Raw genomic sequence first — 23,014 nt, 5'->3', positions numbered from 1 at the left:
TCCATTTTAATTAAATAATCCAAATTTTTAAAATGTTTTTCTTTTTCTCTGTAATAATAAAACTGTACCTTGTACTTAATCCCAACTAATTAATATTACTGGAGGTAAAACAATCCTATTGGGTTTAATTAATGTTTAAATGATTTTTTAGTAGAGTTAAGGTATGGAAAAAAAACCCTTATGCAGAAAACCCCTGGTCCCGAGCATTTTGGATGATGGGTCCCATATGTGTACAGGCCTTTCATTTAAAGAAGACAATGGTTTCATCTTGCCAAAACCAAATACTTGCAAGGCATTTTAATGAAAAGAAGAAAGTTTTGTCTAATACATAAGTCATTATTAGAAGAGAAGGGTTTAATTTAAGTCCATTATTCTACATTTTGGCTGAATTAAACATTTCCATTTACTCTAACAAAACTGCAGTTGCAGAAACAACACAACAAAACCTATGTTTGTATATACTTTTCTTGTGTCAGTGCCTTTAAGAAAATTATTCTATTAGGTTGTACCTGGGAACAGTTAAAACTTATACATTATTGTTCCTTTCAAAAGCGGTATTGCTCATATTTCACAGCATGTTTGATCTATTTAATAATGTTTAAGTATTCTAAAGTAGAGCCCAGAAAATCTGAGAGAAAGTAAGCCAAATTCATGCCATTCAGTTCCCAAACAGTTATCTAAATCTGTTTATCAAAAGAAGAAGCATTGTAATTGTTCATGTCAAGAATAATATCCATATTTACAGCCTGTATCTGACATTAAATCATGCATATATGAAATACTTAGGGAAGTAAGACTGATGGTAGTGTCATTGTTGCTTCTTGTGAATTTGCAGTCACAGATGCTGAGGAGTTGTTCGGCGTAATGTCAACCATCTTTATTAATAAGGATTATTTCTTATATATTTGTATAATAATATACATTTTATATAAAGATTAAAGTTTACCAGCTTGCTTGTTGGCAGCTTTTGTTAAGGAAAAGTATGACCTAATGCAAAGAATGACTGTGAAAATGAAAATGACTGCCACATATCATTCATATGGACACAAAATACCTAGACTTTTTAAGGCTGCTGTTCATATGCGGTCCACTTGCCTGCAAACTGGTTTTACAAGCAATACTAGGGGGCTGATTTACTAATCCACGAATCCGAATCCCGAATGGGAAAAAATCGGATTGGAAATGAAAATTTTTCTTATTTTTTGCGATTTTTTCGTCACCGTCGTGACTTTTTCGTAGCCGTTACGACTTGCGTGAATTGTCGCAACTTTTGTGAATTGTGGCGACTTTTTCATAGCCATTATGACTTTCGTGAAATCTCGCGACTTTTGCATAGCCATTACGACTTTTGCGAATTGTTGCGACTTTTTCATGTTGAAAAAGTCGCAAAATACCGATCATTACGAAAAAAACACATTCGGACGCTTTTCGGACGTTTGTGGATTAGTAAATGTGCCCCTAGGTGTCGGACAGCTTAGCTTTCTGAACAATTACTTTTTAGAATTACGTAGTATTAAAGAACTATCCAATTGCCAAGGACTGATATTACATATTTATCATAACAGTGTGATATGCACCTTACTATATAGTCTTGGTCAATTGCCTGTAAAGAGCAAATAAAATGAACTACTGAGTCTTGAGCTCAAAGCATCCTTTCATTGCATGCTAATCTTACTTTCCATCCCAGGGGAGGGAGGACTTGTAAGACAAGATTACACAATGTTCAACAAGCTATGGATCTGTTGCAATCCCTTGCCTCTGAATGTAATAGCCTACATAAAATGTCCATCATAAAAGTTTATACATATTTTAATTGGACTTCATAAAATGCCTCCACTCCCTTACCCTGACTTCAGCTGTTCATATGGTTTGGAAAATAGTCACAAAGGATTAAAGAACCTGAAAATTTTGGTATTGTTTTAAAGCGGACCTGTCACCTTAAGAAATAATTTAAAATTGTTTTCTATTGTGTTTGGCAAGCAAAATAAACTTTACTTACACTGTATAAATTATTTTAATCTTATTTTCTTTGGCCTTGGAATTCACAATTGCAGCAAGCAGGCAGGGGCCATTTTGTGGACACTGTTATCAAAGCAGGCATTGCATCCTGCCAAAATCTTGTTTCTGTGCCAGTATGGGGGGACCTGATGCTCATGTCCATGCACTGGTTACACAATTAGATGATGAGGAGGGAGGGGGAATGTGAGGAGAGCAGCAACATCTAAGAAGTTCTGAATTGAAAGTGAAAGTAACTGTCTGCCCCACCTCTATGCCTAAGGCATAGAGGCGGGACAGGCATTATATGATTGACAGCTGGGATTCTAAAATGCTTTTATAATGGGTATGGATGTGGTAATAAAAAAAATATTTTGGGTTTCATGTTTAATTTGAAAAGGACTTTTATTATACAGCTTTTTATGTCTGGGTGACAGGTCCACTTTAAACGGATAGATAATACCTTGTACATTGTTGACATTTTTTTTATTATTTATAATTAGAGGTTAATAAATCAGTGTCTAAGTTCAATGTTTGAAATGCTTCTTCTCCTTTTCTAGTTGTACCTGTGGGGATCATTTAATTTCATTTGTAAGTCAAGTTTGGGTCATATGATGTGGGTATATACATTGTATTACCAGAACCCAACATATGAATCATAATATGTCAGCTACTACTAGGCTTTAGTTTTTCAGCTACCAGTACAAGGCAATACACATAAAAGTGGAGTGGCTGTGGTTTTATGTTATTGGATGAAGGAAACAATATCCATAGCAGTTAATGGATAGTTTGCTATAGAATTACTGTAGTAGAATTACTCACACCAATCCTTGACCAGTTATCTTTAGTAAATTATAGAAAGTCAAAAAGAAAATTAATACCCAGGATACATTCAGTTTCCACCCCTGTCTAAAGAAGAGGGCCCTGTCTGTTTATTGTTTTTCCCCTCTTTCTTGTGGCATACAATGTTATAAATGTCAACAGTTGCACCAGGAAACAAATTAAGGGCTTCCTATGCATTCTATTGAATGACAGGCTAGATGATAGATATACTGTATGTATGTATGTATGTATATATATATACAGTATATATAAATTCTTAAACATGTAATACATGTAAGACTAGAGTAATACTATAAATCTTATACCCTTATATCTTATATAATACACTACCAAAACAATGAGCCAGTGATAATGTGTAAATCATAATTAAAAGCTTTCTATAAGTAATTTTTATTTCCTCTGTATATGTGTACTATGGCAACTTGTGATGAAAAACTGTGAGTCACTTCTTTTTCTCTTCAGTAGTAATACTCATTTGTAGTATTTATCACATTATTTATTTTGGTTCTAAGCGCCCAAGAAATATTTGATGTGAATTTATGCAGCGGTAATATGGAACCACTGAGATAAGCATGTCTAGGAGAATAGCTTTCTGTATTTGACAGATATCTTGTATTCACATTCAATACATTCATTCTGGCCTGTATTAAAAATCCCTATCTAACTGTGAACAGAGAAAAGTGGTTCAACCATGCAAAGTTTGTCAAGAGTGTTTGAGCATTTCCCAATTAAAAGCTATCACCTACCGCATAATTGCTTTCTTAGAGAAATGAGGGGAATTCATATTCTAAAGAACTTGACAACAAAAGCTCTCATCTTACAGAATTCCATGGTTTAATATCTGAGACAGTTCTAAAAGAAAATCTCCTACAGTCAAGCGCATTAACTTTCCTGTAGAAAAGTAGTTCAGGTCTGACATCTGTTCAGTGATTCCATTTATAGCTACTAACCCTTTATAATATGTGTTGCTGTCTTCACTGCTCATAAGGATGATGAAATTAGTTATAAGACATATTTTACATGGAGAACAATGGTGCTCCATTGCTTGATAGCCATCTTTCATTTATAAGTCCACAAACCTTTACTTTCATCTACAGAATACTATGCTGTTAGAGCAAACAGTGGGGCTGTGTATTACACAACAGACTATACCTGAAATACCTATTATTTCTTAATACACAAGATGTATGAATGTTTCACACATCTAGAGGACTCAGTGTCACAAAGGTGGAAAAGTGAAAAACCCCTGTAAAATGTATCACTGTATTGAAGGTTAGATGTCTTTATTTTGGCCTTTCACTGTTACAGATTAATTCATCAACTATACAGTATGTTAGCCGCATCTTCTTAAAAAGAAAGGGCTTTGGTATTTAGACTATAAAATTGCTTAGGAAAAGATGATATTTTGATTGAATTTGCACTTTCCAGGTTAAATGCTTTGAATGGTTGCCAACTGCTCTTCTTGCATGTGATCTACAGCGTCAGGCACATTCTAAGCACAGGAATAAGATCGATGGTCATGCTTTTTATAAGCTTACCGTAGATACTAAATCTTGTACATAATGACAATTACTTTTTTTTTAAAGCACCATTCACCAAGCATCAAATTAAAGGTACCTAATCACCAATATACAAAGAGTTTTATTAGTGAAAAAAACAATATTTCATGCAGAGAACAGTAATAATAATAATATTTAAAAAATGATTAAATACATTTGGGAAAAGTTATTGTTCCTTAGTGCTTTCATGCCAGTATGATATTTCAGCATGAGTTTACTTGCTTTTGTAATATACCAATCCTGTTATTTTTAATGAATGAGATTCAATTGTTATAACAGAGCAGCAATACATAAAAGTCATACATATTCTATTAAAACAAAAATCTGTTTATAGAGCGACATACTTTAATAGGTTGCATAGGTTTTATATATTGTTTGTAACAATTCTATTTTATTTAGGTCCAGATTTATGATTGCCTGAGCCAGAGACTCAACCAGTCATAAAGGAAACTCTACTTTAAGGAACTCATGAGGAGTATCGACCAAAAATACCTCATAAGTTGACGTTTTTTCCCTGGAGGGGGCTTTCTTAAACAATAAAAAGTTCAGCAGCTTTTAGGTGCCCCTTAGTTCTTGTCAATCCAGCTGTACTTATTTGTACTTATTTGTACTGTATTTATTTGTATTTATTATTGTACTCTGCATTTATTTGTATCTGTTATTGTAGTGACTCCATGTTTGTTATTTATTGTTCTGCTGTATACATACAGTAAGTAATGCTATATAAATACAAATATACATACATATACATACAACTATGACAGCACACTTAGGGGCACATTCATGAAAACGCCAGTTGGAATCCCGAATGGGATAAATTCGGATTGGATACGATAATTTCTTAAGATCACAAATATCACGAATATGCTTACGAAAAAATCGTATTAGTCACGATAATATCTTATTGGCTATCCGAAAGTCATGAAATTTTCGCATCCGAATGATTGTAAAATGCAGGAAAACCTTTCTGATTTTGATCCTTCTGTGCATGATTTCGGAAGCCTCCCATAGGACTCAATGGCACTCTGCAGCTCCAACCCGGCCCAAGGAAAGTCTCCCATAGGACTCAATGGCACTCTGCAGCTCCAACCTGGCCCAAGGAAAGTCTCCCATAGGACTCAATGGCACTCTACAGCTCCAACCTGGCCCAAGGAAAGTCACGATACCGAAGTTTGAATGAATCCGAAACTTTCCTACTTAGTGCGACAATACGATTTTGTTGCACAAATTTTGTCACAAAGTACGAAAAAGTTGCGAAAAATATGGAAAGGTCATGCAGGTACGAAAAAGTCTCTGAAAATACGCCGATTGAGCGTTCGTGGATTAGTAAATCTTCCCCTTATTGTATGATACTACTTAAAACATTTTGCAGTAGATATCATTTCATTTGGAAAATTACAAGTGCAGATTTGTATATGACATATTCACATAATAATGCTTGTTTTATATTATTTACATGTAAGTAATACATATATACATTCTGTTATAAACCTTATATGCTAAGTGAAACTGAATATTAGAAAGTGAACATATTCTAATGATAGTATGCTTTTATACAAGCTTCTTAATTATTTTACATCATAATGTACATAAATGTATAATTAAGACAGAATTTACTGTACCAAATATAGATATATATCACATATAAATAATGCTGCACTTTCAATCAACTAATTTTCTGTCCTATTGAGTTCATTGAGAGATTACTTTGTTGGCTTGTTCTTTGGTTTCAAATCCACTTCCAGACTTGTCTTGAAATTGTCATCTCTTCATGTTGAATCAAATTTCCTTTTCTAGCCCAGAGCCATTGTTTTGACTTAGAGTGAAATTGGCAGAGTCTAAAATATCGAGCATCTGTAATCACTGGGGGCTATGTTTTCATCCAGAAAATCTTAAAGTGACCTAATTTAGGAGCTGGTTCTATGTAAAAAGATTTTGAAGCTTTCTGCCCTGCTTAAACAGGGTACAAGGTGTTCTGCTATATATTATTTTCTAGCCAGCTCATTACAATAAACTTTATATGAGCTGTTTTCTAAAGAAAATATCTACATCAAACTGTAAATTAGGTGGCACAGTAAATATTTTGCTTTAACCAGTGTTGGTCTATAATAGGAATCCACCACAGCTTCAGCTAATAAAAAGCATCAGACTTTAGGTCAAAGAAAGATGATCACAGTTGTTAAGGGCAAAAAACGTAAAAAAAATATTCTGTTTTATAGGTAATAAACATGGCACTTTGTGCCCGAAAATTGCACTTCGCAAATTACCCTTATTTTCATCAATGAGCTATTCTATTTTTCTACACCCATTCACCTTGGTATTTCATTATTTTTATACTCTTTGGCTCCTTGTCTCCACCATGCCTTTTTTTTCCCGTGTTTCCAGTTTATGACACTGATGTTCTTGTCCTTTTGCTCAGCAACTGGTATGCTGCATATGTTCTTAATGGCTTTGCCGATTCGCTAAAGGCCAAAAAACGAGTGTTATTTTTAGCATGCCTTAAAAATATTATCACTTCTTATATTTGGAGAATTAACGATCGATTCACAAAAAAGACACTTGTCTAAATTAAGAAGCAATTTTATTGTCGTTATTTATGTTGCGATGACATAATTTTAAGCGATATTTTAAAGCATGCAATATATGTATGCGTTATTTCGTAGCACGTGATATTAAAACTACCGTTCTGAAAATGACAATTTCCCTGAAAACTGGAGGATGCAGAACTACCGTTCTGAAAATGACAATTTCCCTGAAAACTGGAGGATGCATCACTCTAGGGTGAACACATACTTGATTCTCTTCTTCAGATTCCAAAAAAAATCCAACGGCAAATTCCATCTTGTCACCACAGACAATCACCACCTGCAATTTTGTTTAGTAAGGGCTCTGGCACACGGGGAGTCTGGCACACGGGGAGATTAGTCGCCCGCGACAAACCTCCCTTGTCACGGGCGACTAATCTCCCCGAACTACCATCCCACTGGTGAAAATGTAAGTCGCCGGTGGGATGGCACACGCTGCGCAGGCGATTTCCGCAAATCGCCGAAGTTGCCTCGCCTTGGGGTTATTTTATCTAGAAAAAAGGCACTTGCGAGGGTACATGATTACTCTGTACAAGTAGATTAGAGGAGATTATAGGCAGATAGGGGATGTTATTCTTTCCCATAAAAATGATCAATCCACCAGAGGTCACCCCTTTAGATTAGAGGAACGGAGCTTCCATTTGAAGCAACGTAGAGGAAATGCCCTTCCTAGTGATGTTGTAATGACAGATTCTGTTAATGCCTTTAAGAGGGGCCTGGATGATTTCTTGAACAAGCAGAATATCCAAGGCTATTGTGATACTAAAATCTACAGTTAGTATAGATGTTGGTATATGGTTTATGTATGTGAGTGTATAGATAGATCAAGTATAGGTTTGTGTGTGCTGGGTTCACTTGGAAATGTTAAACTTGATGGACTCTTGATGGTCTTTTTTCAACCCTATTTAACATTTATCACATGACATATGGAAACAAAAGAACACAAAGAATAACACAGAGGATGTGGCTAGTATGGCAAGGACATTAAATACTTTAGTAATCAGAATATAATAACATAGGTCATAATGTAACCTTCAAAATATAAGAATTAAGGGCCCATTAGAGTATGAAAAGTCAAGAGTTAAACTTCCTACCCCAGTAATTTAAAATATTATTACTTTTCGCATACCTAATTAATAAGAGGTAAAAATGTCAGTTAATATTTAGAGATAACGAAACATGGATCTGATAATATGCTCTGAAAGCCAACAGATACACATGATGCTTATAGTTGATGCAGTATTTTCACTAAAAAGCAATGTAGTAGCATTCCCTTATCAATATCATATTTATATTACTGTAGAGGGCAACTAATCATATTTTATGCCTTTGCATAGCCATTTAATTGCATTGGGAAAGTTGCCTGATGTGACCTTGCTGTTAGTGAATCAATAACATTAAAAAATTCATTAGCTATATTGCTCCTATTTATTATATGCTTAATAAGGACTTGGCAGTCAATATATACTATTCTTCTTAATATATTTGATTACTTGTTGGCATGACCATGATTAATGATGACTTTGAGGTAGCTGGTGTAATTAAAGGGCATGTCAACCCAAAAACTGTTTTACATATTTCTAGAAATGTTAATTCTGAGCAACTTTCTAATATAAATTAATTCAAAGAATTCAATGATTTAATTTTATTTGTGTGATACTGAAGTAATATCTTTCTGGCTGTTTAGTCTATGGCTTGCTGGTTCTGACTTCTAATACAATGTAACATATGCTTTCTAAGTAAAGGACATTGGGCCTGATTCACTAAAGGGTGATAAAACGTGCGCTATTTTTATTGTGCGCTAAAATTTTTACTACGGCTTAATTTTGGCGATTTTTCGCACGATTCACTATAAGCATACTCGCGCTTTTTTACGCGCGATATTGCATGCGTTATTTAACTCGCAAAGACTATTTCAATGCGGTATTTGCTGGTACATGTGCTAAATTATGCCCGCGAATAGTCGCCGCATATGAATGGTAGCTTAGAAATAGTGTATAAAAATCGTCGCCACATATAAATGGTGTATATAAATATTAGCCACATATAAATGGTAGCATATAAATGGTATCATGTAAATAGTAGATGCTTATAAATAGTAGCCACTAGTGATGAGCAAATGTGTTCTGGTTATCTTTATTGAAAAATTAGCAAATCTTTCGAAAGATCCACGAAACGGCAAAAATGTTGTGCGGGCAAAAAAATTGTTGCTGTGACTATTATTTTTTGACGCTTGTATAAATTTTTGTATGTGTGGTGAATTTTTGCGTGGCAAATTTTTTCATGCGTTTTGCCATTGGCAGATTGTTTTGCGAAACGCATTCCACAACTCTCTGATGCTCCCAAGACATAAATATACATCAACAATTTGGAGCTACAAATTATATGAAAAGATAAAGCAAGAATCTGGTGACCAGAGGTATCACAATAAAAACAATATACAGAAAAAAACATTTTCTTTATAGCATATAAACTTTTATAAAAAGATGCCATTGTAAATGTCATTTAGACAAATGAAGGTAAATGAAAGCAGTCAAAAATGATTGTAAACTGTGTGGGGTACTCACATCTTTCCTGTGTCTCATAAGGCACTTAATCTTTATAAATGTCTGTATTTATAATTATATTTACTTTATATTTTGATTTTATTTATTTTATATGTATTTATTGTTCCTCCCTTTGTACTTTTCCTGTAGTGTAGAAATGCAGTACTGCATATACTGTACAAGTAGTGCCGTAGTAAAATAATAAATACACACATAATTAAAAGCAATGTAAGCAGAACTTAAAAGAGCGTTCCTATTAAGGAAAAAGGCATAAGTCAAAATTTCTATTCAGACCTTTAGAGCTAAGCGAGTCTAATCAAAGAGAAAAAAAGAGCTTGAAACTAAATTTATTGCCCATATGGGGTATCAGAGAAGATCAATTAAATAATCACACAGATGAACATGTTACTTCGCTGACATTGCTTTTATGTTCTAGGCTATTTGAATTTGATCTTTGTATTTATGAGCTGTGTACTTACTTTATCCACAGTGATCAAACTACAACACATTTCAAGGTTGTCTTTTAATAGATGGCATAACAGAATGATCAGATTAGATTAGAGGCCTATATTTAACATTTAGGACACTCATGTCTGTGTCAAAATGTACACTAACTGCAATATTAAATTCCCATATTATTTTTAGGGAACATGAATGTTTCCCTACCTTTGGCCAGAATGTTAAATAATTTCTCCTCTCTTTAATTTTTCAGTGTTCTGTCTCTCTTTTATAACTACGTATCTCCTCTTTCCCTAAAAAACATAAATCATTTCAGCTTACATCTTTACAATTAATGTTTGCTCTCGTTCATAAGCTTGTAATATAAGGAATTTTATCTTCCTTCAGGGGCACATGGAGTGGATCATTTGCTTTCCCTCGTTTGCATTGGCTGTGTGTGCAGGATCCTTGTTTTTTTTTTTTATTAGGCCATTAGGCCACAAAGAGGAACCAATGGGCTAAAATTGGAGGGCCCTGCTAACTTAGCAGTATAGTTAATTACTACCATGGTTATTGATGGCGGTCCTGCTTTTGGTAAATCACTGGATCTATTTCACTTCTTCTACTGTGATTAAGATTGTATCATACAAAAAATGTATTATGTTATTATAGCTGCACTGCACTGTTTGAAGCATACAGGCTTCAAACAGATAGACCAGAAAGGGCCCTGCCCTCCTAACTGAGGTCCACAACACCAAAGAAACAAACTGTCCTGCTTTATGGTACAGTTCAAGGGTAACAGATCTCCTATTTAAAAATGTCCCTCAGAATTATTTCTTTGGGAGGATTATGAGACATTTGCACCTATGCATTAGCAAAGATCTAGTAACAAGTGCAAATGTACAAAACATAACCATTATATTAGGGTTACAGTTCTGATGGTGACCATTTGCCATTCAAAAACCACAAGCGATGGAGGAGTTTAATGACCACCAGGCCAATGGCCAATGACTTTCATATATGTCTTGGAATTCAAAGGTAAAATGGTATTCATAACACAAAAAGACAAGCAACAGGGGGATTTGTGACAATCAAAAATGTATATTGTTATTAGCATATACAGCCAACGTAAAGTTTCGGACCGAATATAGTTTTTGATAAGATGGCTGATAATTGTTCTCTGTTTGACCCTGGCTTCATACTGCTCATCATCAGCACAGTATTTGTGCAAATAGGATAAATGGGTTCACTTTAGTTGTCAGACAGCAATGAGTAAAACTACTCTCTAAATTTTTGGGAGGTACCAAGTATGACTGTAGAACATTAACCAAAATGTAGGATGTAAAGTGTCAGCAGAGAGTTAATTGGTCTTTCTGCAGTCCTAGAACATTTGCCATCTTTTGGCAGCACAGAAACCAGATAAGAACATTTTTAAGGTTTGATCTCAGAGATTGAATTTTAAATGAGCAATAGATATTTCACTTTAAAGTCCAGTAGGAATTAAGAAAAAAAACCAGACTGCTGCTGAAAGCAGAAAATTAGTGCAAAATGTCCAGTCATGAAAATTCCTGTACTTCTAACAGAAGATAAGCATTTTAGTTTTGCTGTTCAGCCCTCTTTACTCAAGTCCAACTTGAAGAGGTACAGACCAGTGTCACTGAAACAAATCTAATACCAGATGGTGCTTCAGGTTATCGAAATGTTACCAGAAGATAAATGTAAATGTTCTTGAAAACAGATTTTATTCTGATACTTCTACTTTCCACATCTGTCTTACCCTTTGGTATGTATGCAGACATGCACTGGCTGCTGATTCCCACTCTCCTTACCCACTTGCCAGCCAGTGTTATGAATGGGGGCTAAAGAGCTCTCCTGTCCTGTTCAATATCTAGTCTGGTTCATCCAGATACTGATCATGCAAGAAGAAAATGCGGTTAGCTGGGCTGGTCATATATACAGTCTGCAGTTGACTGCACTGAGCTGGCACACTGTATGATTCAGTATTTTGCCTTTGGATGTATTTTTAGATTAACCTGTTTTTTCCACCATGTGGAGGGCCAAGTCCCCTGTCAGTCACTGTTGAAAGATTCAAGTGCAGAAAGTGATTGTATAAATGATATCCATGGCATCAGTGACATGCCCTATTGTAAACTACTTGACTACTACTTTACATGGGAAAAGAGGTTGAAACAATGAGTTACGTTTTACTATTTAAGAATGAAAGTATGTACAATTGAAAAGACCAATGAGAGCAATGTAATAGAAGGTTATATACTTAAATAGTTAAGTTGGGTTGAAAAAAAGAACCAAAGGCCATCAACTTAAACTCCTCCAAATGAACCCCAGTGCACATATTTAGACCTATTTATACACTCACAAATATGTAACTGTATGTACCAATTCCTATACCAACTAACTAACTGTAGATCTTAAGGTCACAATAGCCTTGAATATTATGCTTGTTGAAGAAATAATCCAAACCACTCTTAAAGTCATTACTAGAATCTGCGATCACAGGGCATTCAACAACCTCACTGCCATCATGAAGAACCGCCAACACTGCTTCAAATGACAGTTCTGTTCCTCTATCCTAAATGGCCTCTGGTGTGTTGACCTTCTATATGGAAAAGAAATCCCCCAGCTATCTGTCTATAACACCCTGTAATGTACTTATAAATAGTAATCATATCCCCAGACAAGTGCCCTTTCTCCAGAAAAAAACAACCCCAGCCTTGACAGTCTACCCTAAGGGGCTGATTTACTTACCCACGAACGGGTCGAATGGAGTCCGATTGCGTTTTTTTCGTAATGATCGGTACTTTGCGATTTTTTCGTATGTTTTGCGATTTTTTTCGGATTCTTTACGAATTTTTCGGATCCAATACGATTTTTGCGTAAAAACGCGAGTTTTCCTATCCATTACGAAAGTTGCGTAAAAAGTTGCGCATTTTGCGTAGCGTTAAAACTTACGCGAAAAGTTGCGCATTTTTCGTAGCGTTAAGTTTTAACGCTACGAAAAATGCGCAACTTTTCGCGTAAGTTTTAACGCTACGCAAAATGCGCAACTTTTTACGCAACTTTCGTAATGGATACGAAAAACTCGCGTTTTTACGCAAAAATCGTATTGGATCCGAAAAATTCGTACAGAATCCGAAAAAATCGCAAAACATACGAAAAAGTCGCAAAATATTCGCTTTCAAGTCGGAACTTTTCCAATTCGGGTCGGATTCGTGGGTTAGTAAATCAGCCCCTAAGAGTTTAAAATTTCCCTTTTACCAGCTCATTAATCTCTTTATTTCTCAAGACCTAAAACCCTAAACCCCAAAATTATGTTTTCATCCCTTGAGTCCATGCTCTTTTATACATCAGGTGCATACTTATCTGTATTACCAATAGTAACTAGCAATGACTCTAGCAGTGACATTTTTTGGCAGGAATGGATTCGCAGCTAATTTGCGTGTTTCGCCATTGGCAGATTTTCCTGAGAAACGGGCACAAAAATTCACCCCTGAAAAATTTGCCACACAACAAAAACATTGTCTCGCATGTGACACACATGACAACTTTTCCCGATGTGAGTCATTAAGGTTTTTATACCGATTGGTTATCATTGGCTATTAGATCTACAAGACCTACAAAAACAACTCCTACCTATTATTATGATACCCTGTAAATATTAAAAAAAATAATGACTCATCTATTATTTATTAAATGTTATACATTGCTTAGATTGTTGCCAGGAGCAAACACAATATCTTGATGACAGGGAGCCCTAGGCACTTACAAGCAACCTTTTTATATAATGATTATTTTATTACACATCAAATAAATGCTTAGTGTTGTGCAGAATAGAAATAATCAAATGCCACTGGTATTCCACAAGATAAAAGAATACAGTACATAATATTTTAATTGAAACCCTTAGATGACAAAGCCATGAGTACAGTACAGATTAACTGAAAGATCAGATCAGTGTGTCTTTCTTGCTTCTTAGGATTTTGAGGTTTTTATGCAAATACATAGGGGCTGATTCATTACGAGTTCGAGTACGAGTTCGAATCCCGAAATGGGTAAAATTTGGATTAGATATGATTATTTCTGATGATCGCAAATATCACGATAATATTGTATTGGCGATCCGAAAGTCGCAGCGAGTAAGAAAGTTTCAGATTCAATAAAGCTTCATTATTGTGACTTTCCTTGGGCCAGGTTGGAGCTGCAGAGTGCCATTGAGTCCTATGGGAGACTTTCCTTGGGCCGGGTTGGAGCTGCAGAGTGTAGAGATGTAGCGAACTGTTCGCCGGCGAACTAATTCGCACGAACATCGGGTGTTCGCAAGTCCGCAAATTCGCGAACTTTTCGTGATGTTCGCAATTTGGGTTCGCCGGCACTGAAAAAATCGCAAAACTTACGATAACGGTACGAATGATCCGAAAAAGTCGCAAAACTTACGATAACGTTACGAATGATCCGAAAAAGTCGCAAAACTTACGATAACGGTATGAATGATCCGAAAAAGTCGCAAAACTTACGATAACGTTACGAATGATCCGAAAAAGTCGCAAAACTTACGATAACGGTACGAATGATCCGAAAAAGTCGCAAAACTTACGATAACGGTACGAATGATCCGAAAAAGTCGCAAAACTTACGATAACGGTACGAAAGCTCCGAAAAAGTCGCAAAACTTACGATAACGTTACGAAAGCTCCGAAAAAGTCGCAAAACTTACGATAACTTTACGAAAGCGCCGGAAAATACGAAAAAGTCGCAAAATTACCGATCATTTCGAAAAACGGCGTGTGTCAATTTTTCAGAGGTTTTTGCCCTTGATCCCCCTCCTGCATGCCACTGTCCAGGTCGTGGCACCCTTTAAACAACTTTAAAATCAGTTTTCTGGGCAGAAATGGCTTTTCTATTTTTTAAAGTTCGCCTTCCCATTGAAGTCTATGGGGTTCGCAAAGTTCGCGAATATTCGCAATTTTCTGCGGAAAAAACAGGTTTGCGAACTTTTTTTTTGAGGTTCGCTACATCCCTAGCAGAGTGCCATTGAGCCCTATGGGAGACTTTCCTTGGGCCAGGTTGGAGCTGCAGAGTGCCATTGAGCCCTATGGGAGACTTTCCTTGGGCCGGGTTGGAGCTGCAGAGTGCCATTGAGCCCTATGGGAGACTTTCCTTGGGCCAGGTTGGAGCTGCAGAGTGCCATTGAGCCCTATGGGAGACTTTCCTTGGGCCGGGTTGGAGCTGCAGAGTGCCATTGGGTCCTATGGGAGACTTTCCTTCGGCCGGGTTGGAGCTGCAGAGTGCCATTGAGCCCTATGGGAGACTTTCCTTGGGCCAGGTTGGAGCTGCAGAGTGCCATTGAGCCCTATGGGAGACTTTCCTTGGGCCAGGTTGGAGCTGCAGAGTGCCATTGAGTCCTATGGGAGGCTTCCAAAATCATGCACAGAAGGATTAAAGTCAGGAAGGTTTTCCCGCCATTTACGATCGTTCGGATACGAAAATTTGGTGACTTTCAGATCGCCAACGTGATATTATTGTGACTATTACGATTTTTTCATAAACATATTCGTGATATTTCCGATCATCAGAAATGATCTTATCTAATCCAAAATGTATCCCATTCGGGATTCAAACTCGTACTTTGACGAATCTGCCCCATATTGTAGTAAATGGATCTTTAAGACAAGATTTTTCATATTCTTACTCCATTATCTATAATCCTATTAATTTGGTGCAGTTTTGGGTTTCTATTAAAAAGAAGACTAGATGGTATACAATTATTTATATTTAATGGTTATTGGGTTCATTTATGGGTTTGTGTATTCTGTTCTGAGTCCTTAGTCACTCCTCATTTCTGCCAACCATAAGACATATGCACACAGGCATTCTGTTACTACATATAAAACTGAGCATTTACCCTTGCTCAGTTTTAATGTTAAAGCATATTTTAGTACATATGTACATATGCTGAATATATATATGTATTTGGGGGAGAGACTGACCTAAAAACTGCGCAAAAAAACTCCATTTGGTTTAGGTGTCCACAATCAACCAGCATCCATGAGCTACTTCCTGCTGAGGCAATAACTAAGACAATTTTTCACTAAGGATCCAGAGGAAAGTTGTGCATATCAAACTAAGCTTTAAGGCTTAAAGGATCTAAATATCTATATAAAAACAAGCTCAATATATTTAGTTCATTTGTTTAACATGTTTTGCATTTTCTTTTAATTAAAAACATAACAAAAAATTAAACAAAAACAAGAACTACAGAACATCTGGTAATTAGCTTGTGATTCCAAAAGTGTTCATTTAACTTATTATAAGACTCCAGTGGCCATTCCACAGCTATTGGGGTCAAAAGGAATTTGAATATTTTTCAAGTCCTCTTTACGAGTCCCTTTTTTTTATTATGACCAAAATCCTTGGACTGTGGAGAACCCGATAATTCGTAGGATTAATTATGTTAATTACATTTAATAATGCTTTTAGTTACTTTCCTTACATTCAGTGAAGCATTATTGTATACTTCAGGCTTCTACAGTATATTTCAACATTTTCAATTATTTGGTGCTGATACAAACACTACTTATTTTTCTGCATATGAAAATAAATATATTTACCTGGATAGTTTAACTTATATTGTTTATAATTTATTCCCATTTTGGCAAACTTGCAAGTCATTCCACTGATGTTTAAGATTCTATAATGCAGATACATCAGTGCTGTGATACTGATAAAATATGGTGATTTAAAGTCATTTATAAAGATAAGTTTTACCACAATCATATCTGACCAAAAATTCAATATGATGCACATTATAATATATGTTCCAAATTGAGTAATTAGCACCAGGACATAATTTAAATCAGTCAATGTTCCTATACAATACAATTTCTATAGAATGCACTAGGATGCGTTATGGCCATTTATCTACCAAGCTCTCTGCAGGGAGAAGATACAAGCTCTACACATATAGCCCATGCTCAGAATAAACCCAATGCTAACCACTAGACCACCATACCTCCTACATATTTTCAGTTACAAAGCATGCATTCAAAAGTTTGCACACATAATATGCCCTTTAGTTAAGCAACTACCATGAAATGGAATAGTTAAAATGGAATTAGTCCTAAATTAGGATTAGGGATTGGGATTAGTCCTAAACTATAGTTAAATATGTAGATGATCACTGCAGTATATTCTGTTAGATAAAATGAGAGCAGTACAGAGAAATAAAAATATTAATTCCTTTAAAGGAGAAGGAAAGGTTAAAACTAAGTAAGCTTTATCAGAAAGGTCTATGTAAATACAGCCATAAGCACTCACAGAAACGCTGCACTGACTTCTCTGTGAAAAGATTAGTTGTGTCTGTAATTCCTGTGCCACAGACACCCAGCTTTCTGTTCTCTGCTCTTTCCTGCTCCCCCCTCCCTCAAGAATGCTAAGAACTCACCCCCCCCTTAGAAATGTGCAACTGAGCCAATCAGCAGGAAGCTGACTCAAAGTCTAACTAACTGAGCATGTTCACTTGGTCTGCATGTCTGTGCAGGAGTGAGGCATTATGGGAACCTTCTTTACACAGCTCAGTGTTTTTTCTTCCTGTTTGGCTTCAGATCTTCTGAACAGGTGAAATATGGGGAGACTTAAGGGCATGATTGAGAGAACTGAAGGTATGCCTGCAGTTTCAGATTAACTCTTTACTAGCCTTTCCTTCTCCTTTAAATCATATATTAGGTTATATTCATACGTTTAGTACTATTATAGCAGCCTTGTACTACAGAGAATGTACAAGTACAAACTATTCAGGGTTACCATAATTAATCATTATCAAACATGTCAAAATTGCCAGTGGGTATTTAATTTATGTAGGGGGGAGATAAAGGGCATGAAAGGGGCCCGAAACAGGTTGTGTATGGCATAAAAATAAAAGCACTTTTTTTGCAGCAATTTTGCACTTCGTCTCGTGCTCCCCCCTTAAATATATATTTTTTGACTGAACATTGGCTGAGAGTGCGGCTCTATTGCTGGGGGTTTGATGCATGAGGTCCAGAAGGCTGGGCGCAAAGGACCTATCTAGTCAGATATTTAATTTATAATGTATAGATATCTGCTTGTCTATAGGACTAAATTTGATGAATAAATTCAGCTCTCAAATCAACATTCTTTACATTACCTTATAGACAATATATTGTGGGTGTAAGTATAGAGATTATGTAAGCAGCCAACTTTCTTACTAAATAATTCAATTTACAAATATGTAATTTTGCCAAATACAAAATATACACTATACATGATTTTGGAGTAGATATTTTGTAAGATATGGGACAAAGAATTTGTGCATTGGGAATAGTCGCACCAACTGATTTTGACTGTAGGTTTTATAAGCTTTTGAGAATACGTACATTGCAAGCTTTAGGAATATTGGCAGCCCCTTTTTCCAAAAATCCTGCCACATGTATTTTTCAGGTGCCCACCTTTTGTTTATTCCTAAATAGAAACTGGTTTCTGTAAAAAATTAAAAATTTGCACCAGTAACCAATAGCAACTAATCAGCAGAACAAATGACCTTGTCACCTGTATTAAGGCAGACATCTGATGGATATGGGTAATTAGAATGGTTGAAGACTGATTTTTACTGCACACATTGTTAACCTTTTTCTTATATAGTATACTTATTCATACTTATTATACCATAGAGCAAAGGGCTGCTGAACAGCTCCCCAGTAACAACAGCCCTATACAATTAATATATCATTACCAATACCAATCTTCCCAGGCTTTCATATGGGGTTTTCTATTATATTCTGGTCAACTGTATATAAAATATAGATCATTAACATTTAAAGAATAGGTTATAAAAGCATGACAACATCATCATTATTTAAGGTTCTATCTGTAAGAATATTCTGTCCTATAACTAGAATCATATGTCAGTATGACAGTATGCAATATGCTTCATGCCTATAAAAAAACTCTAGAGTATCTATATATTAACAGATTAATATTCTCTTAAAATGCTCCATAATGCTCAGTAATCAAGAGGGATAATAACAACGAGTATTTATGGCCATCATCATCCTTTTGGGGCTTCTCAAGCTCTGTTTTTGCAACACAGATTTGTTCAATGGCATATTCAGTAATACAGATTTAATGAACCAAAGAAAGATAGTTTATATAGCAATAATGAGATGCAATTCAAATTTTTCTATTTAATATCTGCCGAATGATACGATGATGCCTCCTTATGAATATGCCTGTTCCCCTTTTAACGAGTGCCAGAAGTAATTTATGCAAAACTGTCCTGCTAAAGATGAAAGTCCACTTAGAATAAAAGAATTTGTGCAATTATCCTTTTAGTTTGTATGTTCATAAACGAAAAGGGAAAAATGTTGCAAATGAAATGGAATATGGTACAGCACTATGTCCTTCCACAGACATCAATATATTACTGTGTAATTAGCATCCTTGCTACATAGAAATCCTCTGGGTGCTCAGATGGAAAGGATGCTTTCTAATGGCCTCAGTGAATATACAGCTGAGGCAAGCTGTCAGCATTTTGACTAATAGTATACCCTTGTCCAGTTATAAGGCCATCACTGTAATAGCCCTCACACTTTCACTGAATGTCTAGGACTAGGATTGGATAAATACCAACAGTCCACCTACGCAGTCAGGAAAAAAAATTATGGAGAATTCATCTACAGCAACATCTCCAGAGAAGGCAACCAAGTCTAATTAGAGAGTTCACAGATATGGCTCCTGTGTTAGATATAGTTATTCCAATCATTATCATTCCATTCGCACAAAAGATAAGATAGATAAGAAGGAGACTGCCTCTAAACCAGATCAAACTGCTTCTTCTACTAGTTATGAATGTCAGCAGAAATATTACAATATTCAGAATAGCACTGTATTTATATAAATAAAAAGTATATAATTTTTACTACCTAACACATTAAACAAAGAGTATAGTCCGACAGAGATATTATTAGCTTGTGATAGATCTCTGCTACAGATGGTTAAATCCATCTATTTCTATTATTGTCAGGGGTATGTATAACACAATTTTCTTTTTTAATAGCATTTAAATTTGCACACAATATTGAGCTTTGCAGTTGATCTTACACTTATTTATGAGCTTTAATAACTGAATTGAATATTTTTCATAATCGAACACTATCATTCCAAACAAGAAGTTCCCAACCTGTTATTTTGCTTGTTGCTGAACTACAATACTTAACAATTTTCAACAGCTTTCAGAGCTGTAGTTCAACATTTAAAAAGCTACAGGTGGAACATTCAAATTCTAGATGAATACTTGTTTCTTAGTTTATCTGACAGATGTGGTCTAAGTGCACACATAACAAGAAAAAAATCCCCTTGTGTATTCAGCTGCTGTAGAGCTGCCTTGTGCCCATAAATTGTGACATGCAGATAATACATCTCTGTCTAGAATTTGCCAATTAGTATCTGTGCCATTCCTTTAGATGTAAACGGGCCCTTAATCCCAAGTCAAGCTGACATACTTTCCTTGAGAAACTGATATATTAATAGAAAATGATAGCAACGGTAATGATGCAGAAAGAAATCCCATATAGAGGGCAGAAAGGGCTTATCAAATAGAACTGAAAATACAACTAGAGCTATTACAGCTTGTAATGTTGGACAAAACAGAAGGTCAGAAATAATAACTCAAACTTTTCCCTTTATTCCCCCAAAACATGTGAGCTAGTTTCAATTGATTATTGTCATTATTCTAATTTCTACTTACACCAGATTTTTCATCAAAGATTTTGATTCCTCCAAAGGACACTGTTAAAAAGACCTTTTGTTTGTGTTCTCCTTTTGATCGTGCACCAGCAGCAATCCCCTATTGAGTTGAAAAACAGAGAGAAAACTCTGTAGATTACTCGTATTCTTTCTTTTATCTTAGGAAAAAAACGCAATGTCAATAATGCAAATATAAAAAATACTACAGCAAAGTCATAATTCATTTATAGGATCTGGTATATGGTATGCTTGGAATCTGGATTTTTCCCAGGTAAACTATTTTTCTGTAATTTAAGCACATACTGCAAATAAAAAACACATATATATTTAAAAAACACCAATTGCTTTGGTATCCCACCAACATGGATTTATGCTAGCTTTGTCATCATCTGCTACAAGGTATTAGGGTTCATTTACTTTGACCCCAGACAGAAATGCAAAACACTGGCCTGTAATGCTCATTCAGAGAGCATTTCTCTCTGAGGTCTCACTGTGCTCTGCACTAAGGGCGTATTTATTAACATTGGAGATGAACATTACTGGTGATGATGCCCAAAGCAACCAATTAGCAATTAGATTCAAAAGGCCACCTACAAGTCAGAAAACAAAAGCAAACAAAAGATCTGATTGGATCCTATGGGCAACATTACCGGTGATCTTCGTCTCCAATGTCAATAAATACACCCCTAAGTGTAGAAGGTAAATACAGGGCCCTGGTGCCTCCATGCTTACCAAGGCTCCCTAACTTGCATGTCTGAATGATGCAAAAATGAGGAGATGCAGGTCTCCGCCTTCCCTTTCACACACCATGAATACAGTGATCCCTGCATTCAGCATTCTTGCACTCACATGGGGGAAGGCAGATAAACCACATAGACATTCCCCCTTTTTCCCCACGTGAATAAAAATGCAAGCATGTAAAATCACGCTGAATCCACTTTTTTGGGATTCTGCCAAACCCAGAATCCTTCATGAAAGATTTGGCCAGATGCTGAACTGAATTCTAATTTTGCATATGCAAATTTGGCTATGAAGGCTTCCAATGAACTGCACACGGAACAAAAAATGTTCAACTGGCACGATTATGTAATGAAAAGTAACATGATATTAAGGATATGGATTTGGCAGGCACTTTGATTCAACCAAATCAGAATCCTGCTGAAAAAGGTAGAATCCTGGCTGAATCCGAAATTGAGTCCTGGATTTAGTGCATCTGTAATTCATGGTGCCAACATCTCTGAAATAAAATGCAGAGACCTGCAGCAATTGTGTTACCTGCATGGAAGGAATCAAATTGCACAAAACATGGATGATTGGTCCCATTTTGTGCACTTTGCACTCTGTCCTGCAGGTAGAAAATTACCCCTTTTGTTTTGTTATCACAGAAAAAAAGTAACTTGTTCATTTAACTAGGGTCCTATGGGAAATTGTAGTGCTGTATTTTGTCTACCACAGCGTAAAGGGATACAAACACAGGACATAATAGTTCACATATACATCATTTCAGCAGAATAGTGAGCTTATAGTCTATAAGAAAGTGAAAGATACAGATCCTTTACCTAATATATTTCTTTAATTTCAATATAATTTTTTTTTTTTATTTTTTATTATTTTGATATAGCCTTGTCTACATGATAACAGTAAAACTGGCAATTCTGCATGTTTACAAGGAGAAAACTCAAGAACTTTGTCCAGCAGTAATCAGTATTTAGAGACTGAGCTAAACTTTTGGGGTGATGAAATTCTAAGGGGTTTTCTATTTCAGCCATTTCTGATTAATAGTAACCCAAGTTAAGCAGGGAGAAATGAACATCACCTCAGCATGAATTTGAGCATTATTCTTCTTTAGGGCAGTGTTTTTCAACCTTTTTTGGGCAAAGGCACACTTGTTTCATGAAAAAAATCACGAGGCACACCACCATTAGAAAATGTTAAAAAATTTAACTCTGTGCCCAGCAGCAGTGCCCCCCTAGTACATTGGTGCCCAGCAGCAGTGCCCCCTAGTACATTGGTGCCAAGAGCAGTGCCCCCCTAGTACATTGGTGCCCAGCATCAGTGCCCCCCTAGTACATTGGTGCCAAGAGCAGTGCCCCCCTAGTACATTGGTGCCCTGCCTACGGCACACCAGGCAACATCTCGCGGCACACTAGTGTGCCGCGGAACAGTGGTTGAAAAACGCTGCTTTAGGGAATCATTATGTATATTACTAAGATGGCACAATTACTGTATGCATGTTTCTCTGTATCCAGAGGCTTACAAGATTTATTTTGTA

The 23,014-nt window shown here is 35.9% G+C and overlaps 1 protein-coding gene across 11 annotated transcripts in view; it reads right to left on the bottom strand.

Annotated features, from left to right (window-relative positions):
• dab1 (Dab, reelin signal transducer, homolog 1) overlaps positions 1-23,014 on the bottom strand; it is a 418,200-nt gene that overhangs the window by 49,878 nt on the left and 345,308 nt on the right. For all 11 annotated transcript variants that reach the window (XM_031899802.1, XM_031899803.1, XM_031899801.1 and 8 more), the window contains one exon: positions 20,744-20,842. In XM_031899802.1, the coding sequence (XP_031755662.1) occupies positions 20,744-20,842 (99 nt within the window). The remainder of the gene's footprint in view (positions 1-20,743; positions 20,843-23,014) is intronic.

Source organism: Xenopus tropicalis, chromosome 4 (assembly GCF_000004195.4).
Source record: "Xenopus tropicalis strain Nigerian chromosome 4, UCB_Xtro_10.0, whole genome shotgun sequence".
In the NCBI taxonomy this organism is placed as follows: domain Eukaryota; kingdom Metazoa; phylum Chordata; class Amphibia; order Anura; family Pipidae; genus Xenopus; species Xenopus tropicalis.
This window is presented reverse-complemented; position numbering and strand designations above follow the sequence as displayed.